Genomic DNA, 17,866 nt, shown 5'->3' with positions numbered 1-17,866 from the left:
AGGAGATCACAATTTGGTGACAAAGACTTATTACACGGTGGCTGCTCTAGTAGAGTATAAACAAGGTGCTTTGGAAGCACAGAGGAGAAAGAGGTTCATAGTGCCTGAGAGCCTGGAGGGGATGGAGATGAAAATTGAGATTGGAAAGATGAGAAAGCCAATAAGACAAAGGTGGCTAAAAGGCATTCAAACTCCTGAAAGAGAGAGACAGGGAGCTTTACATGTAGATAGTACTTAATACTTTCATCTTTTGGTGGAAGCTGGGTGATTGAAGAAGGCTGTGAAAGTCTTCTCTTATGAAAATCTCTCTCTGGAGTGGTTGCTTGTCTCTGTATTGATAGACTGGAAAGTCATTTGCTGGCCTGAAGCCCTTGGTCACTCCGTGATGCTCCTCTCAGGTCAGTCAGGGCAGCCTGTTCCCCTTGACCTCTACCTTTTCTTTTCAAATTCCCCAGCTTTTATTTCAAGTGGAATTCCAGCCTGGCAGGGAGTGAGTCCTCTGAGCACAACCAGTCAGTGGCCGAGGAGAACTGGAACACCATCCCTCACTCCCTCATGTCTCCCACACACACCCCTTCCATATCCACCAGGGAGAGAGGGCAGCTCCAGAACCATGCAGGGTGATGGATACATAAAGGAGTAGCAGCCCTCGGGCAAAACAGTGACCAGGCAAGGTTTTGGTGGGACACTCTCAGTGCCTCTGATGGTAAGGAATATTTTCTCTTGAAAGGCATTACAATGTTATTTTCCTTTAAGATATTTTAAATTTAAAAACTTACTACCAGAGTAATACATATCCAGAAAGAGCAATTGGAAAACACAAGTTAGCAAAACACAAACTAGATTCATAATCTTACCTCCTAGCAAAAAAATCGCTGTTAGCATTTCATATATATACAGTATATCTCCACATTTATCTATGTGTACTAAGATATAATATACATGCAAAAAGTATGTAAATTATAAGTGTACAGCTAGATAAATTTTCACAACATGAACACAGCCGTGTAACTCCCACCTAGATTTTTTTAAAAAGAGAACGTTACCAATATCCAGAAGCCCCCCACTATGTTCCCTCCAGGCATTATTCCCTCCTCTTGGAAAATAACATCATGAGGGGGAGGGAGGAATGGGGAGTGACTGCCCAAGAGGTACTGCTTGAAGTTCTGGAACTAGAGATAGGTGATGGCTACCCAACTTTGTGAATGTATTGCATGCCACGGAATTGCACACTTTAGAATGGTTGAAATGATAAATTTTATGTTATGGGTATTTTCCTACAATGAAAAAAATATGACCGGGCTTCCCTGGTGGCGCAGTGGTTGAGAGTCCGCCTGCCGATGCAGGGGACACGGGTTCGTGCCCTGGTCCTGGAGTATCCCACATGCCGCGGAGCGGCTGGGCCCGTGAGCCATGGCCACTGAGCCTGTGCGTCTGGAGCCTGTGCTCCACAACGGGAGAGGCCACAACAGTGAGAGGCCCACGTACCGCAAAAAAAAAAAAAAAAAAAAAAAAAAAAGACCAAAAAAAAGTAAACACTATTCTGACTTCTAATAGCATAGATCAACTTTGCCTGATGAATTTTATATAAATGGAATCATAATCTTTTGTGGGTTTTCTTTTTTTCCCCAACATTATGTTAGTAAGAATCAAGGGCATTGTTGAATGTAGTTGTAGCTCATTCATCTTCACTGCTGTAGAGTATTCCACTGTTTAAATATACCATTGTTTTTCCATTCCGCCAGATAGAAATTTGGGTTGTTTTCTCTTTTGGACTATTAAAAATAATATCACTATGAACATTTTTGTTCATGTTTTTGGTGTACAAATATATGTATTTTCATTTACTTTTTAAAAAGGAGCACACTGTAAAATAGCTCTGTAACCTTCCTTTTTCATTTACTATTTCTGAAACATCTCTCTATACCAATGATTATTCTTTGATAACTATTTTTAACAGCTGCATAGTATTCCATTGTAGGTAAATGTTTGCACATACCTTTAATAGTTTCCAAGTGAAATTGCTGAGTCAAAGGTTTTTTTAGTTTTTTGATTATTTAATCATTTATTGCTAAATTGACCTCCAGAAGGATTGATACTATTAGGGTTACCCTGGAGCCTCAGGCTAAAGCACCCATGACCAACACCTCTACGATCTTACCTGTGCTGAGCCCCTTCCTTGTCCTCTTCCCCTCTTCTCCTAAGTCATTCCTCCTTTGTCTTAGGCATTTCTGCCCAACCTCCTTCTACTTTAGGGCCAGTTCTTTAAAAACATCCCCCCATTTCCATCTAAGTAACTTCTACTTTCACATTCTTTCTTGGGAGTTAATCCTGACTACTAGCACCCTTCAAGGCCCTTACCCTCCTTCATCCCTGTTATTGCATTTGTCACGTTGTATTACAGTTGATTACACCTGGCTCCACTTCATCCATTACCGCCTGCTCCTAAGAGCAGGGGTAAGAAATACAACAAAAATGATAACATGAGTAGCAGCTGTCATGTGAGGAGCCAGGAATCAAGCCAGGCTCTCCCCACAGGGACTGAGCTTACTTGTCTCTGCACCCCCAGTGTTTATTACAGTTCCTGGCAAAGAGCAAGGGCTCAGGACGCGTTTGTTGATTCAGTGACAGAATGCTGTGCTTCTGGGAGCAACTCAAAGGAGAAGGCTGCTCACTCTGCCCAAAACAAGTGCATCTGTTCACTCTGATAAGACCTTTTGGAGAAGAAAAAAAAAATCTCTGTAATTCATTTTCCATAGAGCAGCCAGAGTGATTTTTTTTTTTTTTTTTTTTTTGCCTTGTGGGATCTTAGTTCCCCCGCCAGGGATCGAACCTGGGCCCACGGCAGTGAAAGCACGAAGTCCCAATCACTGGACCACCAGGGAATTCCCCAGAGTGATCTTTTAATATTTTAAATCAGATCATGCCACTCCCTGCTTAAAATCTTTCAATGGTTTCCGGCTGTACTTTGAATAAAACCCAATAACTTACTGTGGTCTCTGTTCTTCACTGGTCTCATCTCCTACCCCTCTTTCTCTTCTTTCATGAGACTCAAGCTATGCTGATCCTCTATTTTTTAAAAAATGAGCTCTTAGGGCTTCCCTGGTGGCGCAGTGGTTGAGGGCCCGCCTGCCGATGCAGGGGATACGGGTTCGTGCCCCGGTCCGGGAGGATCCCACGTGCCGTGGAGCGGCTGGGCCCGTGGGCCATGGCCGCTGGGCCTGCGCGTCCGGAGCCTGCGCTCCGCAGCGGGAGAGGCCGCAGCGGTGAGAGGCCTGCGTACCACACACACACACACACACACACACACACACACACACACACACACACACACACACACAAAATGAGCTCTTACTGTGTGCACTGGACTGAGCACTTTTCATGTGTTATCTCACGTAATCCTCCCAACAACCTTATGAGGTAGGGTGGTTTCCATGTTAGAGATGCTGAAAGCGAAGCATGACAGGCTAAGTACCTTGCCCAGGGTCACACCACTAGCAGCTGGCAGAGCTGGGGTTCAAAGCCCATGCTCTCAGCCGGTATATCATGAGCCTCCTGCTTCTAGACCACGCCACCTTTGTTGTCACTCAGGTCTTGGAGGTTGGCTCTCCCTGATGGAATGCTCTTTGCCAGTTCCTCCCAGGCCTGCCTTCTCTTCATCAGATCTCAGCTCAAACCCCACCTCCCGGGCTTTCCTGGTGGCGCAGTGGTTGAGAGTCCGCCAGGGGACGCGGGTTCGTGCCCCGGTCCGGGAAGATCCCACATGCCGCGGAGCGGCTGGGCCCGTGAGCCATGGCTGCTGAGCCTGCGCTCCGCAACGGGAGAGGCCACAACAGTGAGAGGCCCCCGTGCCGCAAAAAAAAAAAAAAAAAAAAAAAAACCACCTCCCTAGGGAGAACTCCCCTAACTACTGGACTTAAAGTAACCCCCAGTCATTCTCTCCCACATGACCCTGCTTTGATTCCTTGCCTCTACTTACCAGTCTGATATTCCTCTGATTATTTTATTCATAACTCCTTGCACTTAGAATGTGCCATGGGAGCTGGGATACTGTTTGTCTATTGCTGTATATTCATACCTCGACCAGTGTCTGACACATGACAAAGCTCCATAAATGTTTACTGAATGGTGAGTACCTCTTCACTTTGTGGCAGTAACAGTAATCATAGCAGTTGCAGGGTTTAGCATTTGCTGAGCAATGTACTATGTGCCCAGTACTGTAAGATGTGTTAATCATCTTACATATCCCATTTCATCTACACTGGCACAATGACCCACGCGGCAAGTCAGAGTGTCATACCCACTTTACAGATAAGGAAACTGCGTTTCACAAAAATTAAATAACTTGCCCAGGGTCACAGAGCTACCAAAGCAGAGAAGTTCAAATCTAAACCCAGTTCTGTCTGACTCCCCAGTCTATGCTCTTTCCACTCAGCTGTGCTTTCCCCTTTATGATCTAATTCAAAGAAGAGCTGTAGCTGACTCTCTCGTTAACACCTATGGCTCTGCCTCTCTCCCAAACTCAGAACCCACACCCCACTGCATGTCCAGGAGATTGTCCACATCACCCTCCCTCCACACACTCAATGTGTTTACAACTCTCCACCTTTCCCACAAAGTTTAGCTCTCCTTTGAGAAGTCTTACTCTCTGTCAGCACTACTACCATTAGTTACCCAGGCATCCAGAGCCTCTCAAAATTCTAGTGACTTTTTGATCTTCCTGCATCTTAAAATAAAGCCCAAGTTCCTAAACATGGGTTTGAATATCTGCCAAGACTTAACCCCTGCCTAGCTTATCTGCATCACTCTCTTCCTCACCCTAGACACAGGCCTACTTTCCGTTCCTCCAGCTTGCCACAGTCCTACCTCAGTACCTTTGCACATGCCACCCCTTCTGCCTCAGACAGTGTCCAGTCTCTCCTCCCTTAGGTAATTCTACTTACCCTTCAAAATTTGGCATATCACTTGTTCAGGGAGGCCTTCCCAGATCTCTAGTCTTGTTCTTTGAGGCACTTACCATAACTGCAATTAAGTGGATGGATGTGTAACAAACAACTCATGAAGTATTTGACTTTCTCCCAGCCTGAATACATGGAAAAGGTGAAGACTGGGTCTGTCTCGCTCAGTGCTGCATTCCCAGTGTGTCACATGTCACAGATGCTCAGTACATATTTGTTCTTCTCTAATGAGTTTGCTTTGTCAACTCCACCTTTATCATGGCTGTTTCCCCCAATAGAATGTAAGCTCTGAGGGCAGGGATTTTTTTGTTTTATTCACTCCTGTTCCCCTAGCACACAAGTGTTCATTAAATTAATATATCCATAACTTCCTTTCCATTTCTAATGCCCCTGCCCTACACATCTCAGCAGAACACCAGGTATGACTCCCCATTAGGCTTCTAGATGCCAGAGGACTGTCCCAGCCAGAGAGCTGAAATGCTGAACACACCAGCAGAGGAAGCGACTGAGCTCATCCCAGTGACCACGACTTGAGTTTCCTCCCTGGGGGCCTTAGAGTCTATGCAACATTGTGAGACTGTCTCATCATGTTGTTTTCTTGTAATTTAAAACTCTTTATAAAATATGGAATTCAGGATCTTCCAAATGGCTGCATTTGTGGTTTTCTTGGGTAAGGGCTAGAGTCAGTGGACATGTGAAAACTTCTTGAGAAAGCATCAGAGGAAGGCAGAGATGGGTAAGGCATGGACTTTGGAGACATGCCCAGGAACTCTCCTTACTAGCTGTAAATCCTTGGGCAGTCACTCCTTTTCCCCTCTTGTAAAACAGGGATAAAAATGCTTTCCTTGCAATGTTGCTGGCTGGGGGGTGGGGTGGGGGCGTGGGGTGGGTTAGAAATATTTGCAGGATACCCTGACTCAGGAAGCGCTCAGTAAACGGGAATTCTTTTCTTTTTTAATTGATGTTAATTGATTTACAATACTGTGTTAGTTTTGGGTATACAGCAAAGTGATTCAGATATATATCAATATATATCTTTTCCAGATTATTTTCTATTATGGGTTATTACAAGATACTGAATATAGTTCAATTAACGGGAATTCTTACCACAGCCTTTTACGCCCCCAACTTGCACATTGAGACACAGAGGTGACATGTAGCTGTTCAGCCTCCCCAAAGGAGATAAATAGCCCCAGGAGGACCAGGAACACATCTCAATCATCTTTGAATACCCAGAGCCCAGCTTAGCCGAAGGCCTTTATCAGCCGCCACTAACAATATAAATGAATAGCCCAGCACAAAGAACCGAGGTGCACAGGCAGCTTCCAACAAAGGCTAACTCATTTCCGTCCAAGTGAAAGGAGAAGGTGGCAATCCGGCCAGCTTCTCAAGCGCCGAGGTGGCTCGGTAGAATCCATCAGGCCCTACCACGGGCTAACACCAGCCCTTGGCAGAGGAACCTCACCCAGCTTGGCCCTTTGTGATAGTGCCACCTAGCGAGGCCCCGGAGGCACTGCCACCTACTCCCGGCAATGCCAGGACCACTGCGACAAGGTGTTAGCCGGTGAGACTTGGGACTGGGATTGTGGTCTCCTTTCGTCTTATTGCCTGGTTAATGGTTTAGACTAGTGCTGCTCTCCTTTCAAGACCCGGCAGAGGAAGCCCGTGTCGTCCCTCCCCACCCGCCTCGTCCAGACCCAAGGAATCTGATAAGCGCGAAGAGTGAGCTATCGTCTACCCGTCGTACATTAATTGACCACCGATCCCTTCGTGATCTCCTTCGTGATCTCCTCGTATCCAATCCTTGGGAGCAGGCAAAGCAAGCATTATTATCCTCATCAAAGTCATCGTACAGATGAGGAAACTGAGGGAAGGTGGTTAATCCAAGGTCACGGAACGTCCGATAACCCAAGCCTCCTGTAACCGGGTCCCTGGTTCCTTCCCCAATCACACGCCCCTCATTTCAGTGTGTCCCCAAGGGGGCAAAGCATCAGGGACCCTGCGCCGAGGACAGGCGTGTGAGCGCAGGATAAGTACGGTACGGCGGCGCCCGCAGCTCTCCCACTTTCTTTCCTGCCCACCAAGCGCCCGGCACGTTCACAGCGGCTCAGGGCGGGGGAAGAGGGGCCCAAAGCAGGAAACAGGGTCCCGCGCGGGTAGCCCCTGGGAGCACGCGGCGCCGGGTCACGTGAGAGGGGAGAGGCGGCGAGAGCCGTGGCTCGCATGCACGTACGCCGTACGTAAACACGCACTGAGGCGCTGAAACCTGCGAGCCCGAAGCCCTCGGTCACATGTGGAGGGTGGCAGGGGAGAACAAGGGGGCGGGAAGGAGAGAGGTGTCACGTGAGGGAGGTCAGAGCAGCGAGGTCACGTGAGGGGGGACGGAGGCGGGGCCGCCGAGGAGGAGGAGGAGGGGCGCGCGGCTTCCGGCGGCTGGAGGGGCCGGAGAGCGGAGTGGGGGGGGGGGCCCTGTCCCGGAGGTGGCGGCGGCGCCATCTTGGCGAAGGGGGGATCAGGAAGTGCGGACCGCGGCGGCGGCTGCGGCGGCGGCGGCGGAGCCCGGAGCGGAGGCCGGAGGCTCCCGGCCCGCCGGCCCCGGAGCGGAGCGGAGCGGAGGATGCAGCAGCCGCAGCCGCAGGGGCAGCAGCAGCCGGGGCCGGGGCAGCAGCTGGGGGGCCAGGGGGCGGCGCCGGGGGCCGGGGGCGGCCCGGGAGGGGGCCCGGGGCCGGGGCCCTGCCTGAGGCGGGAGCTGAAGCTGCTGGAGTCCATCTTCCACCGCGGCCACGAGCGCTTCCGCATTGCCAGCGCCTGCCTGGACGAGCTGAGCTGCGAGTTCCTGCTGGCCGGGGCCGGAGGGGCCGGGGCGGGGGCCGCGCCCGGACCGCATCTCCCCTCACGGGGGTCGGTGCCTGGGGATCCCGTCCGCATCCACTGCAACATCACGGTGAGGATACCCTCGCGTGCGCGTCTCTGGGGGGCTCTTGTCTGGGATTCAGGATCACCCCACACAGCTTTTTGCTCTCCAAAGACCTGGGGGGCCGAATCCCCTCTCGGGGCTCGGCTCCTTTTCTCCAGGTTACACTTGTTTCTGCTGTGCACCCAGAATCTCTACTCTTCATGGTCAGGGACACCCCGACATATGGCGCCTCGACTACCCCTTTTTACTAACCCACCCACATCCCAAGGTTCATGATTTTGACTCATTTTGGCTACTTCACGACTTTACCTTTGACCCCTGGGAATGCCCCTCTTCCCACCTCTATCATCTTAAGGTTCCAGGTGTCTGCATTGACCTTAGCTGGAAGGACCTGGCTTGGAACTCTGCAGATTTCAGTGATGCCCCCTTCTCAGTAGTACCTTTGATTTAGGAGTTGCCACCTGTGAGATCCCTGCCCAGGCATCTCTCATTCAGCTCCTCTTTGCTCTCTGAATTTTATCAAGTGATGGTTTGCAGTTCAGTGACGACTCTTCTTCCTCTCCTTTGGATTCCCTTTTATTCTGGTGTAACCTCTAACTCTCGTCCTTTTGCCCCAGCTGGTAGCTGCCACTCCCCTCCTGTCCTCTATGGATATCTCCAGTTGCCCTGGATTGTTGCCTTTCCTGCTAATGATGGTGATGTGCAAGGGCTATCCCATTTATTCTGAGCGGTAACAGTTCCTTTTCTCCCAGTGAACATCATTCCATCCTAGGTGTGCGGGACTAGAAGACACCTTACCTCTCCTGCCTAGGCTACCCTCAAACATCCTGTGAAGAGGGTTGGCCTCTGATAATCTGGGAATGCCCGATACCGCGTGGTATGGCACTTACAGTGATTGATACCACCTGGTGTGATAGTGTTCGCCCTGCTGGGACTGGATAGCAAGCCAGGAGACAGTACTTAATCCAGGCAGGCTGACTGCAAATGGGAGTAGAGTCTGGGGAAAGACAGACTTGTGAATTGTGTGACACTTTGGGGCTTGAATTCAATTTACATGGTTCTTGTTTTCTCTCCCTTTCTCCCATCAAACCAGGTCAAGGTTTGATGAGGCAAGCCTCAGCTTGGGTTGGATGGTCCCCCAACCCCCAAAACTCGTGTGTTCCATTTTCCTCTCCCATCTTTTTTTCGTACTAAAAAGTTGAGATTGAAGGACTTTGTGTGGTTCCGTGAGCTGAAGACTTGAGCATCTTTGATAATTTGTTTTCCTCCAGCATTGAGGATTAGAGCCATGGCAGAGTTAAGACCCCTGGTAGAAGAAGATAAGGTTTCCTCGGCATATGTGGAAACTTCAGGGGTCGATTTTGTACCTGAATTATGCTTCCAATTCTTTAAGGGTAGGTTTGCCCCCTTCTAGCTGCCTTCGCAGTTGCCAGAGGCCATCTACTGTCTTTGTCCCTGGAAGGAGGTTAGTTAGAAGATTCGCAGTCAGACTCTCTGTGGCCCCTATAAAGAAGACTTGGCCTGAACTGGCCCCCTTGGTTTGGGCAGAGGGGGAGTCTGGTCAGGCTGCATTTGGCACGGTGGCTGAGGAATGCTGGGAATGTTAGTAGCGTAGGTTTCTTTCTCCCAGCCTGCCATGTGGAGCCCTACAGCCTACGCCTGGACTGAGGGTGGCAGTTTCCCAAGGGAGAGGTGGGAAGAAGTGGCCTTTGAGGGGTTCTGTTGGGAGTGAGGTGGGAAGATTCTTCCTGCTACCCTTTTACATTTAGGTTCTGGAGACATAATCTAGTTTCTAATCGCTTCTTCCCCAGCTAAAATGAAAGTAATCTGTGGTCTTTGTTTTTCTTTTGTCAGTGTGATTGTGATGAGGTGATCCCTTCCTCAACTGGTTAAGGAGGGTCAGGGGCCTCTGTGTTGGGTGTGGGAGAACTTCAGGTCTGGAACTTTTAGAGGCAGCACAGGAGATAGGAAGTCTCCCTCACTGTTAGCAGGGTTTGGCTCTGCTGCTTTCTCTGATGTTTACTCTTGAGAAAATAAAGAAAGGGACCGGACTTCTTGGAAAGGGCCCTCCCAGTGACTTTTTCTCCTGGTCTGGGATTTGTTGGGAAGCTGCTAGGTTAGATAATGACCTGCTGCGCTGGGCTTCTATGTGTGTGTTTGGGGGGAGAGGGGCGGGGGGGACGGTGGAGAGCAAAGGGACTAGAAGTCTTGGTGCATGGAAGGCAGGCAAAGTCTAGCTTTCCCCAGTCTCCCATCTTGACTGCTCTTCCTGCTCTTTTCCCCTTAGGAGTCATACCCTGCTGTGCCCCCCATCTGGTCAGTGGAGTCCGATGACCCTAACTTGGCTGCTGTCTTGGAGAGGCTGGTGGACATAAAGAAAGGGAATACTTTGGTGAGGGGGCCAGGGTATTGAGGTGGGAGTGCATTTTCCTCCTGTGACACCCATGCCATGAAAACATCCTGTGAAAGATGTCTCTGGAAAGTGGGTGGTGCAATAGCCTGTACATTTGAGGCAGACGTCTTAGGGGAGTTGCTTCCCGAAGCCAGAGGGAGAGCCTTGCACCAGTCCCAGGGTTCGTCCCCTAAGCTCCTCCCCATGGCCGTATGGTCTGAGTTTTAGAGAACTAGGTACCATTTTGGGGGCTGAGACAAGAGCTCACCCATGTACCTGTCCAGATTGGGGTGGGGAAGGAGCGTTTGATGTCACTGTGGTCCCCTACCCCCAGCTATTGCAGCATCTGAAGAGGATCATCTCCGACCTGTGTAAACTCTATAACCTCCCTCAGCATCCAGATGTGGAGATGCTGGATCAGCCCTTGCCAGCAGAGCAGGTGAGCAACGGAGGAGGGGCTTTGGACCCTGCTAATGCAGAGTTGCCCCACAGACAGCACTCAAAAAATGCATGTTACTTCAGATGAACCTGCAGTAGTTTCTCTCCAGCCCTACTCCAAACATGTACACATATCATGACTCTTGGCCTCTTCTCCAGATGGAAATCTAGCTAAATTGGGCACTAGTAGCTTCACCTCTCTGATCAAAACTCACTCTTCTGGGCAGGATCATCCCTCATGGGGGGATAAAGGGGTGGATTTTTACCATTAGCAGTAGGTAGCCATTGGGGACCGAGGTCCCTTGTTAAGATCCAAGAATGCAGTATCAGTCTAGAGATGATTAAGTAAAGGAGGGGTTCTTGAGGAGATAAAACTGGGATTTGTGAGTTAGGTGACAGAAACAGCCATTGTACTTCTCTTTTATTCTTTGGCATATGGTGGTAGAGGAGTAATGGGCTGGTAGTGAAGTCATTCCCTAGGCTGTTGCTTCCATTCAGTTATGGCTGATGAAGAGGCTGGTAGCATTATGGCCAGGCACACAGCTTCCAGACCCAGAGGCTCAGGGGAGTAGGTCAGAGGCTGCATTCTAGGAAACCACTGGGGTCTGATCTCCCTCTTTTCCTTCCTCACTGCAGTGTACACAGGAAGATGTATCTTCGGAAGATGAAGATGAAGAGATGCCTGAGGTAGGCTTCCACCCAAGGTGGCACTGGTAGGAAGCTCTTTCCATCAGCAGCATTGAGTCCCCGCTGTGTACAGAGCTCCAGTCTAGACCTGGGGCGAGAAAAATACCAAAGGAAATAAAGACAGATTTACTGACCTGGAGGAACAGCAGTGTAGTAGAGGAGGAGACAGGGCACCCATATCCAACCACTGAAGACAGTTAAGTGCAAATCTGTTTATACTGAATAGTCAAGAAGTTAATCGCAGATGGCTTTGTAGTCAGACCTGAGCTGGCATCTTGTATCTCCTAACTCTCTTAATTGGGGAATTTTGCCTGCTCTCACTAAGCTACAGTTTTCCTTATCTATATAATGTGATTATAACAACTACTACATAGGGTTGTCTTTAAGATTAAATAAGGGATTGCATGTAAAATGCTCCATTCAGTACATGATAAATGCTAAATAATTTATCTGATATATTCTCTAAAAACATACTTTTGCAGAATATAACATAATGGTTAAGAACTTGAACTTCAGAGTCAGACAGAATTTGATTCACATCTTAGTTCTGTTAAGAGGTGTGACTTTGGGCATAATAACTAACCTCACCTAGACCTCAGCTTCCTCATCTGTAAAATGGGGGTAATGATAGAATAATGGCATGGTGGTTATAAAAATTAAATGAGCTAGTATATATAGCATCTAGTATGGTATCTGACATATAATTAAACATTCAGTAGATATCAACAACTAATGTAGTAATTAGGAGGTTAGTATTAACATATCTTGCTAGAGTGAGATCACTGATCACTTTGTTTCTCTGAACTGAATTAACATCCCAGGTTCTGCAACTTCTGTAACACTGTCAGGGTCTGAAGCCTCACAAAGGGCTGGGGATACCTGAAACATTCTCCTCTCAGACAGCGGACAGCCCTCCCAAGTCTGACTGAGAGGGGCTGAATCTTGGCTATAGGCTCCTCCCCCATGTACAGTGAACTACTTCCTCACTTAGAGCAGGGCAAATAGGGACTAATTCTGTTCTTGACCTCTACCATCTGCCTTTCTGGACCTCCTTCCTTATTTCCATCTTGGCACTGGGTACCTCTGCATACCTCATCAGGCCCAGCACTTGGGAAGGCAGGAGATTTCTGATCCAGCTTTCTCCTTTAGACCTGGAGTCCTGAGAACTCCTGGGTACAAAAGTCACCTGATGAAACATGAGCTTTGAGTCACAGCGTCAGGCCAAAGTCATTCTAGGAATTAAGGAAGAGTTTCTGCTGCCAAGGGAGAGCTTTAGGGATGGTTGGAGCAGGGTAGGTCTGGGGAACAAGAGAGCTGAGCCTGCTCGCTTTCCCTAGGCCCTTACGTAGCTCTGCAGCTTGAGAATTGAATAGGAGGAGAGATTTGCCACAGCCTTTAGATTGTGGAGGGAATGGGACTGGGAGTCTTCCAGCAGTGGAAAGGGTATTTTACTCATTAGCCTGCCAGACAGACTACTGTTCCTTGACCTGCAGCTCTAGGTCAAGTGGGACTGGGAAGGTGATGGCCCCTCTCCACAATGTGTGTTGGTTTCTTTCCTCCTCTATCCCACTCCCACCCCACACCTCCCCCAGGACACAGAAGACCTAGATCACTATGAAATGAAAGAAGAAGAGCCAGCTGAGGGTAAGAAATCTGAAGATGACGGCATCGGAAAAGAAAACTTGGCCATACTAGAGAAAATTAAAAAGAACCAGAGGCAAGATTACTTAAATGTACGTGCCCTCTAGGGAGAAGCTGGGCCAAGGGGTCGGCTGGTGCTGGCTGGGAGGTGGTAGGCATCGAGTATCAGTCTGGGGAACAGAAGCCACTTTTGGGTGGGTTATGGGTGTGCCTCATCCTTGCCTAAATCCTCGCTGCCAGACTGCCCCTGAGGTCTAGTATGGTGTTTCTAAGCACATGACCGTGAGATGTTCTGTCCTCCATCCCTCCCTTGTAGGGTGCGGTGTCTGGCTCGGTGCAGGCTACTGACCGGCTGATGAAGGAGCTCAGGGATATATACCGATCACAGAGTTTCAAAGGCGGTGAGTTTGCCTCAGAGAGGTGTCTGAACACAAGCTTCTCATAAAGAAGGACATGATGGTGGCAGCAGATGCACGGATGCTTATGAAGTTTTCAGGCCAAGGACGGAACACCCTCACTCCAGTGGCTTAGATTGGATGCATGTCTATCTGGGGTGCATCTGGAGTCTTTGACCTTTTTTTCTCTCAGCATGGGAGAGGGATCTGCATCAGGGACCACTCACCAGTTGGACCATCATCTGATGACACCCATCTTCTTCCCTCCTTCCAGGAAACTATGCAGTCGAACTCGTGAATGACAGTCTGTATGATTGGAATGTCAAACTCCTCAAGTGAGTGGGGACTGTGGGATTGGAAAAGAAGTTGAGTAGTGAGTGGAGCCACTGTGGTGGGAGTCTCCAGGGCCGTCCCAGGGAGTGGGGTGGGCAGTGGCTTGGCCCTCGGCGGCACGCCCAGGGTTGGTGGGAGCCTCGAGGCTCCTGAGCTGGACCTGGAGCTGAGCCTGAACTCGTTGCTTCCTAGAGTTGACCAGGACAGCGCTTTGCACAACGATCTCCAGATCCTCAAAGAGAAAGAAGGAGCTGACTTCATCCTACTAAACTTTTCTTTTAAAGTAAGGTCTTCCTTTCAAGTCCGTCCCTGGCCTAGGCTTCCTTCTCCATCTTACAGTGCTGCAGAGGGCACTGGCCTCCCCTCCCTGATTGTTGCCTCTGTCTCTCTCAGGATAACTTCCCCTTTGACCCACCGTTTGTCAGGGTTGTGTCTCCAGTCCTGTCCGGAGGGTGAGTAGCTCAGTAAGGGCAGAGGGTGAGGAAGGGTGGGGAGCTTTTGCCAGTCACAGCTGACTAACCTTTCTTCTACAGGTATGTTCTGGGTGGAGGTGCCATCTGCATGGAACTTCTCACCAAGCAGGTGATCCTGTCTCTCATTCTTGGCCTGGCTGACCTGGGCAGGGCTAGGCTGAGCTTTAACCACCCTCCCCCACCCCCCACCCCCCTGGGTTGGGTGATGGGCACAACGTGGCCCTTTCATTCTGCCTCGCAGGGCCTGTACCCACTGACCTGGGCAAACAGGTGATGGCCATTCTGGGAGTGAAGGGCAGGGGCCCTTCTATAGGTGTAGCTGCTCTCTGGAGAACAAGCATAAGGTTTCTCTGGAAACTCTCCTGACTTGTTTGCTTTGTCCCTGTTGTTACTTAGGGCTGGAGCAGTGCCTACTCAATAGAGTCAGTGATCATGCAGATCAGTGCCACACTGGTGAAGGGAAAAGCACGAGTGCAGTTTGGAGCCAACAAAGTAAGGAGCCTGGACCTGGGCCTGGTGGGACTGGCTGGAGCCATACACACTTTAGGCCACTAGGAGGCCAAGGCGGCCTGCCTTTTAGGGACTGAGAGGATAAAATCTGTGGGCTGGCAGCATCGGATGAGTGGGCCTAGGATGCCCGCAGTGGGAACAGGAGCAGGGCCTTGGTCTGAGGGGCAGCCTAGGACTTTGGGGAGGGTGCAGATTTGGAAAGGGAAAGCTAGGGGATTGTGCCCTGAGGGGACCTCCCAGGTGGAAGGTATTTAGTGTGTCAACAGAGCATGGCGCTGGGAGCTGGGACTCCTGGGTGGCAACAAGACCACAGATGGCCTTGCTTGGTGGCCTGATTTAGTGGCTTCCTCTCCCCAGTCTCAATACAGCCTGACAAGAGCACAGCAGTCCTACAAGTCCTTGGTGCAGATCCACGAAAAAAACGGTGAGGCTGGCGCCACAACTCGAGATTCGGACTTTTGCCAAGGCTGAGGTTTCCACTTCCAGCCAAACAGCAAGAACCCCTTTTGGTTTCCGAGCGTTTACCACCCACTAACACAGCACCTGCCCCTGTTCTCCAAAGAAGTCAGTGAGGTGGAGGCTAACGTCCGCCACCTCTTCTCCAGTAAAGCACCAGCGGTCCATAGCGCCGGTAGACTCAGTGCTGCCCCTCTTCCCCACCACCCTGTGAGAAAGCTCATCTCACTCTGCTGTCATCTCAGGTTGGGCGCATCATTCTCCCTTTCCTTATAACCTCCAGGTAGGCAGTTTCTTACTTTCCCATACACCTTCTCCCCGCACTGGGGAGCCCTTTCTAGACTCTTTTCACCTTTGACCCTGGAGATGTCTTCAGTGATTGGGGCCAGGAGGGTGGACATCAGCCTCCACCTCACTGTTTTCTTCGGTTTCTTTGCAGGCTGGTACACACCCCCGAAGGAAGATGGCTAACCCGGGAGTGCCATCCCCTTCTTCCTTCCCCAGGCACCACTGGACCAATTACCTTTGAATGCTGTATTTGGATCTCACGCTGCCTCTGTGGTTCCCTCCCTCATTTTTCCTGGACGTGATAGCTCTGCCTATTGCAGGACAATGATGGCTATTCTAAACGCTAAGGAAAAAACAAACACAGAACTGTTTCAAGTACTCAAGACTGACTTACAGACCAACCAACCACCTGGCTGGAACCCTTGCTAGCAGGCATTCTTATAAAAGAAACTTTCGAGCCTCCTTATATTGCTGGAAACTCAGCTGTGCTCCAGACTAGAGCCTCCTTACCTATGCTATGGATTTTTAATTTATTTTCTCTTATTTCATGTACACTGCTTTTTTTGGTTACAGTGTATGATGGATGTGTATGAAAAAAAAATGTATCTTTGGGAAAACAATTACAGTTTGTTAATTTGAAGATGCTGGTCTTGACTCATCTTTATTTTTATCCCCATGTCCCACCCCACCCCCACTCCTGAACTACTTGAGCAGTGGGGGAGGGGCACCAAGTCCTCCGTGGCTTTGGTAGCCGTGAGGGGCTGCTCTTTGCTGCTAAAGCCAGAGAAAGGTGGAGCTGAAGCATGCACCTGGCTCGCCCCTGAAGGCCTCTGGAGTGACCAGCACTTGTACCCATGGGAATGCAGAGCCTGGCCTGCTGAACCACAAAGTAGTAGGCTGAAATGATGACCTTAATTCTTAGGACTACTTTTCTAGTCACAGATGTTTTCAAACTTCTAAGAAAAAAATAACAAGGAGGCCTAAGAGGCTGCTTCACAGAACTACTTTGAAATGAACTGAGTAGGGATGGGGGCAGAGTCTCAAGCATGTATGCGACCTTTCTGGTCTCAGCAACATGCTGTGTAGCTAACACTCCAGTGTTCACTGGTTCCCCTCCCTCCCAGCAAGTGGCACTGAAGGGTGATGGTTGGTAGCTCCCTTGTTCCCCCCTCCCGTCTCTTGCTTCATCTGGTCTTATCAAAGAGGAGCCGTGTGGCTTAGAGACTGTGGATTCTTTTAAGGCACTCATAAGGTGGGTCCTACTGAAAAGGGTCAGCTTTAAGGGGGTTGGTCTTGTACACCTGCGTCCTTACCTCAGGCTCTGAGAACTGCTGGGGAAGGGAGTCTGCTGAGCTGAACCGTAGGTGCCGTGTCTGTTCCTGTTATTTAAAAGTACAGGCGTACTGTTTGCATGTGATACGCGCTGCCTGCCTCTCCTGGTCAGTGAGCTTGCTTTGAGGCAGAGGCAGGCTCTTTGGACCTACTCTGCCTACAGACTGGATGGTGACAAACACCAGAGGCCAGGGATGGCTAAGTGAAGACACTCATCTTAGAAAGCCCAGACTTAGGACAGCCATCTGGGAACCTGTAAGATGCCAGAGTTCTGTAATGCTTTGTTTGACACAGCAATGTTAACACTGGTCATTTCTCCTCCTTTTAAGGGATTTTAATGTTTTGCTGCTTCAGGTGGACGGAGAGTTCACCAATCCCACTCAATGCTGCTCCTACTCCACCACACCCACCTGATACAGGGTGCTAATTTATGCTGAGGTGGAGATAAAGAGGCGACCCAAGGGGGAAACTCATTTCATGAAGCTGAAATCTGGTTTTCAAGGCCTCTGAGGCTTTCTTCAGAACTTATCACCAGCCCTGGCTGGAAAGTAGATTGTGCTTTTAGTAATGTGTACTGTGATCTGTCCTCAGTATAATGTATTTTGTAATGTATTTTTCTCATCTACCAAAGGATGAAACAAATAAAATTATTTAAATAGTTTGGCTCCAATCAAATTATTTGAAGAAATAATGGGATCCGCATTCACCTGATGTAAAGGGAAGCACCAGCTCCTGTGCACTATAGCTATATAAACACCAACTCTAAGAAAGTCTTCCGCTTTTCTTGTCAAACCTAACAGTCCCTTTCATAACCTTACATTAGGCTGCTAATGAAGTTACACAGCATTAAAAAAATAAATAAGTAAAATCAAGGCCACATCATCCTGAACCAATGTTCTGTCCACTAAGAAGGCAAAGAGAAAGGAAACAAAACTTATGCCCTATGCAAGTGTGCGTCTATATCCCAGGCAGTGTCCGCACGGCCAGCACACGGCAGCTTCCCGGTCTTGCTGCTTCGGTTTTAGAGGGCAGCACTGGGGAGGGGT

The 17,866-nt window shown here is 49.5% G+C and overlaps 1 protein-coding gene and 1 long non-coding RNA gene across 2 annotated transcripts; one reads left to right on the top strand and one right to left on the bottom strand.

Moving 5' to 3' along the window:
- The first annotated feature begins 7,508 nt into the window (after positions 1 to 7,508).
- Positions 7,509 to 16,128, top strand: UBE2Q1 (ubiquitin conjugating enzyme E2 Q1). The gene is made up of 13 exons (XM_059038678.2): positions 7,509 to 7,902; positions 10,163 to 10,267; positions 10,602 to 10,706; positions 11,342 to 11,392; positions 12,985 to 13,125; positions 13,350 to 13,434; positions 13,703 to 13,763; positions 13,954 to 14,044; positions 14,155 to 14,213; positions 14,295 to 14,343; positions 14,631 to 14,726; positions 15,102 to 15,168; positions 15,640 to 16,128. The coding sequence occupies exons 1-13, from the start codon at positions 7,576 to 7,578 to the stop codon at positions 15,669 to 15,671; spliced, it is 1,269 nt and encodes a 422-aa protein (XP_058894661.1). The 5' UTR covers positions 7,509 to 7,575; the 3' UTR covers positions 15,672 to 16,128.
- LOC136794452 (uncharacterized) lies at positions 11,110 to 13,774 on the bottom strand. Its single transcript, XR_010841219.1, has 2 exons — positions 13,656 to 13,774; positions 11,110 to 11,480 (listed from the first exon to the last, which is right to left on the bottom strand). It is a non-coding gene; the product is annotated as an uncharacterized lncRNA (long non-coding RNA).
- Positions 16,129 to 17,866: the final 1,738 nt, after the last annotated feature.

Source organism: Kogia breviceps, chromosome 1 (assembly GCF_026419965.1).
Source record: "Kogia breviceps isolate mKogBre1 chromosome 1, mKogBre1 haplotype 1, whole genome shotgun sequence".
NCBI classification, from domain to species: Eukaryota; Metazoa; Chordata; class Mammalia; order Artiodactyla; family Physeteridae; genus Kogia; species Kogia breviceps.
Note: the sequence above shows the minus strand (reverse complement) of the source record. Positions and strands in the feature narration are given on the sequence as shown.

What these genes read in the sequence shown, in the direction of transcription:
- UBE2Q1 (XM_059038678.2), top strand. Translation starts at nt 7,576, where the DNA reads ATGCAGCAGCCGCAGCCGCAGGGGCAGCAGCAGCCGGGGCCGGGGCAG. An exon ending in ATCACAGAGTTTCAAAGGCG is followed by an intron (nt 13,435 to 13,702) that starts GTGAGTTTGCCT and finishes CCCTCCTTCCAG; the next exon opens with GAAACTATGCAGTCGAACTC. An exon ending in TGGAATGTCAAACTCCTCAA is followed by an intron (nt 13,764 to 13,953) that starts GTGAGTGGGGAC and finishes GTTGCTTCCTAG; the next exon opens with AGTTGACCAGGACAGCGCTT.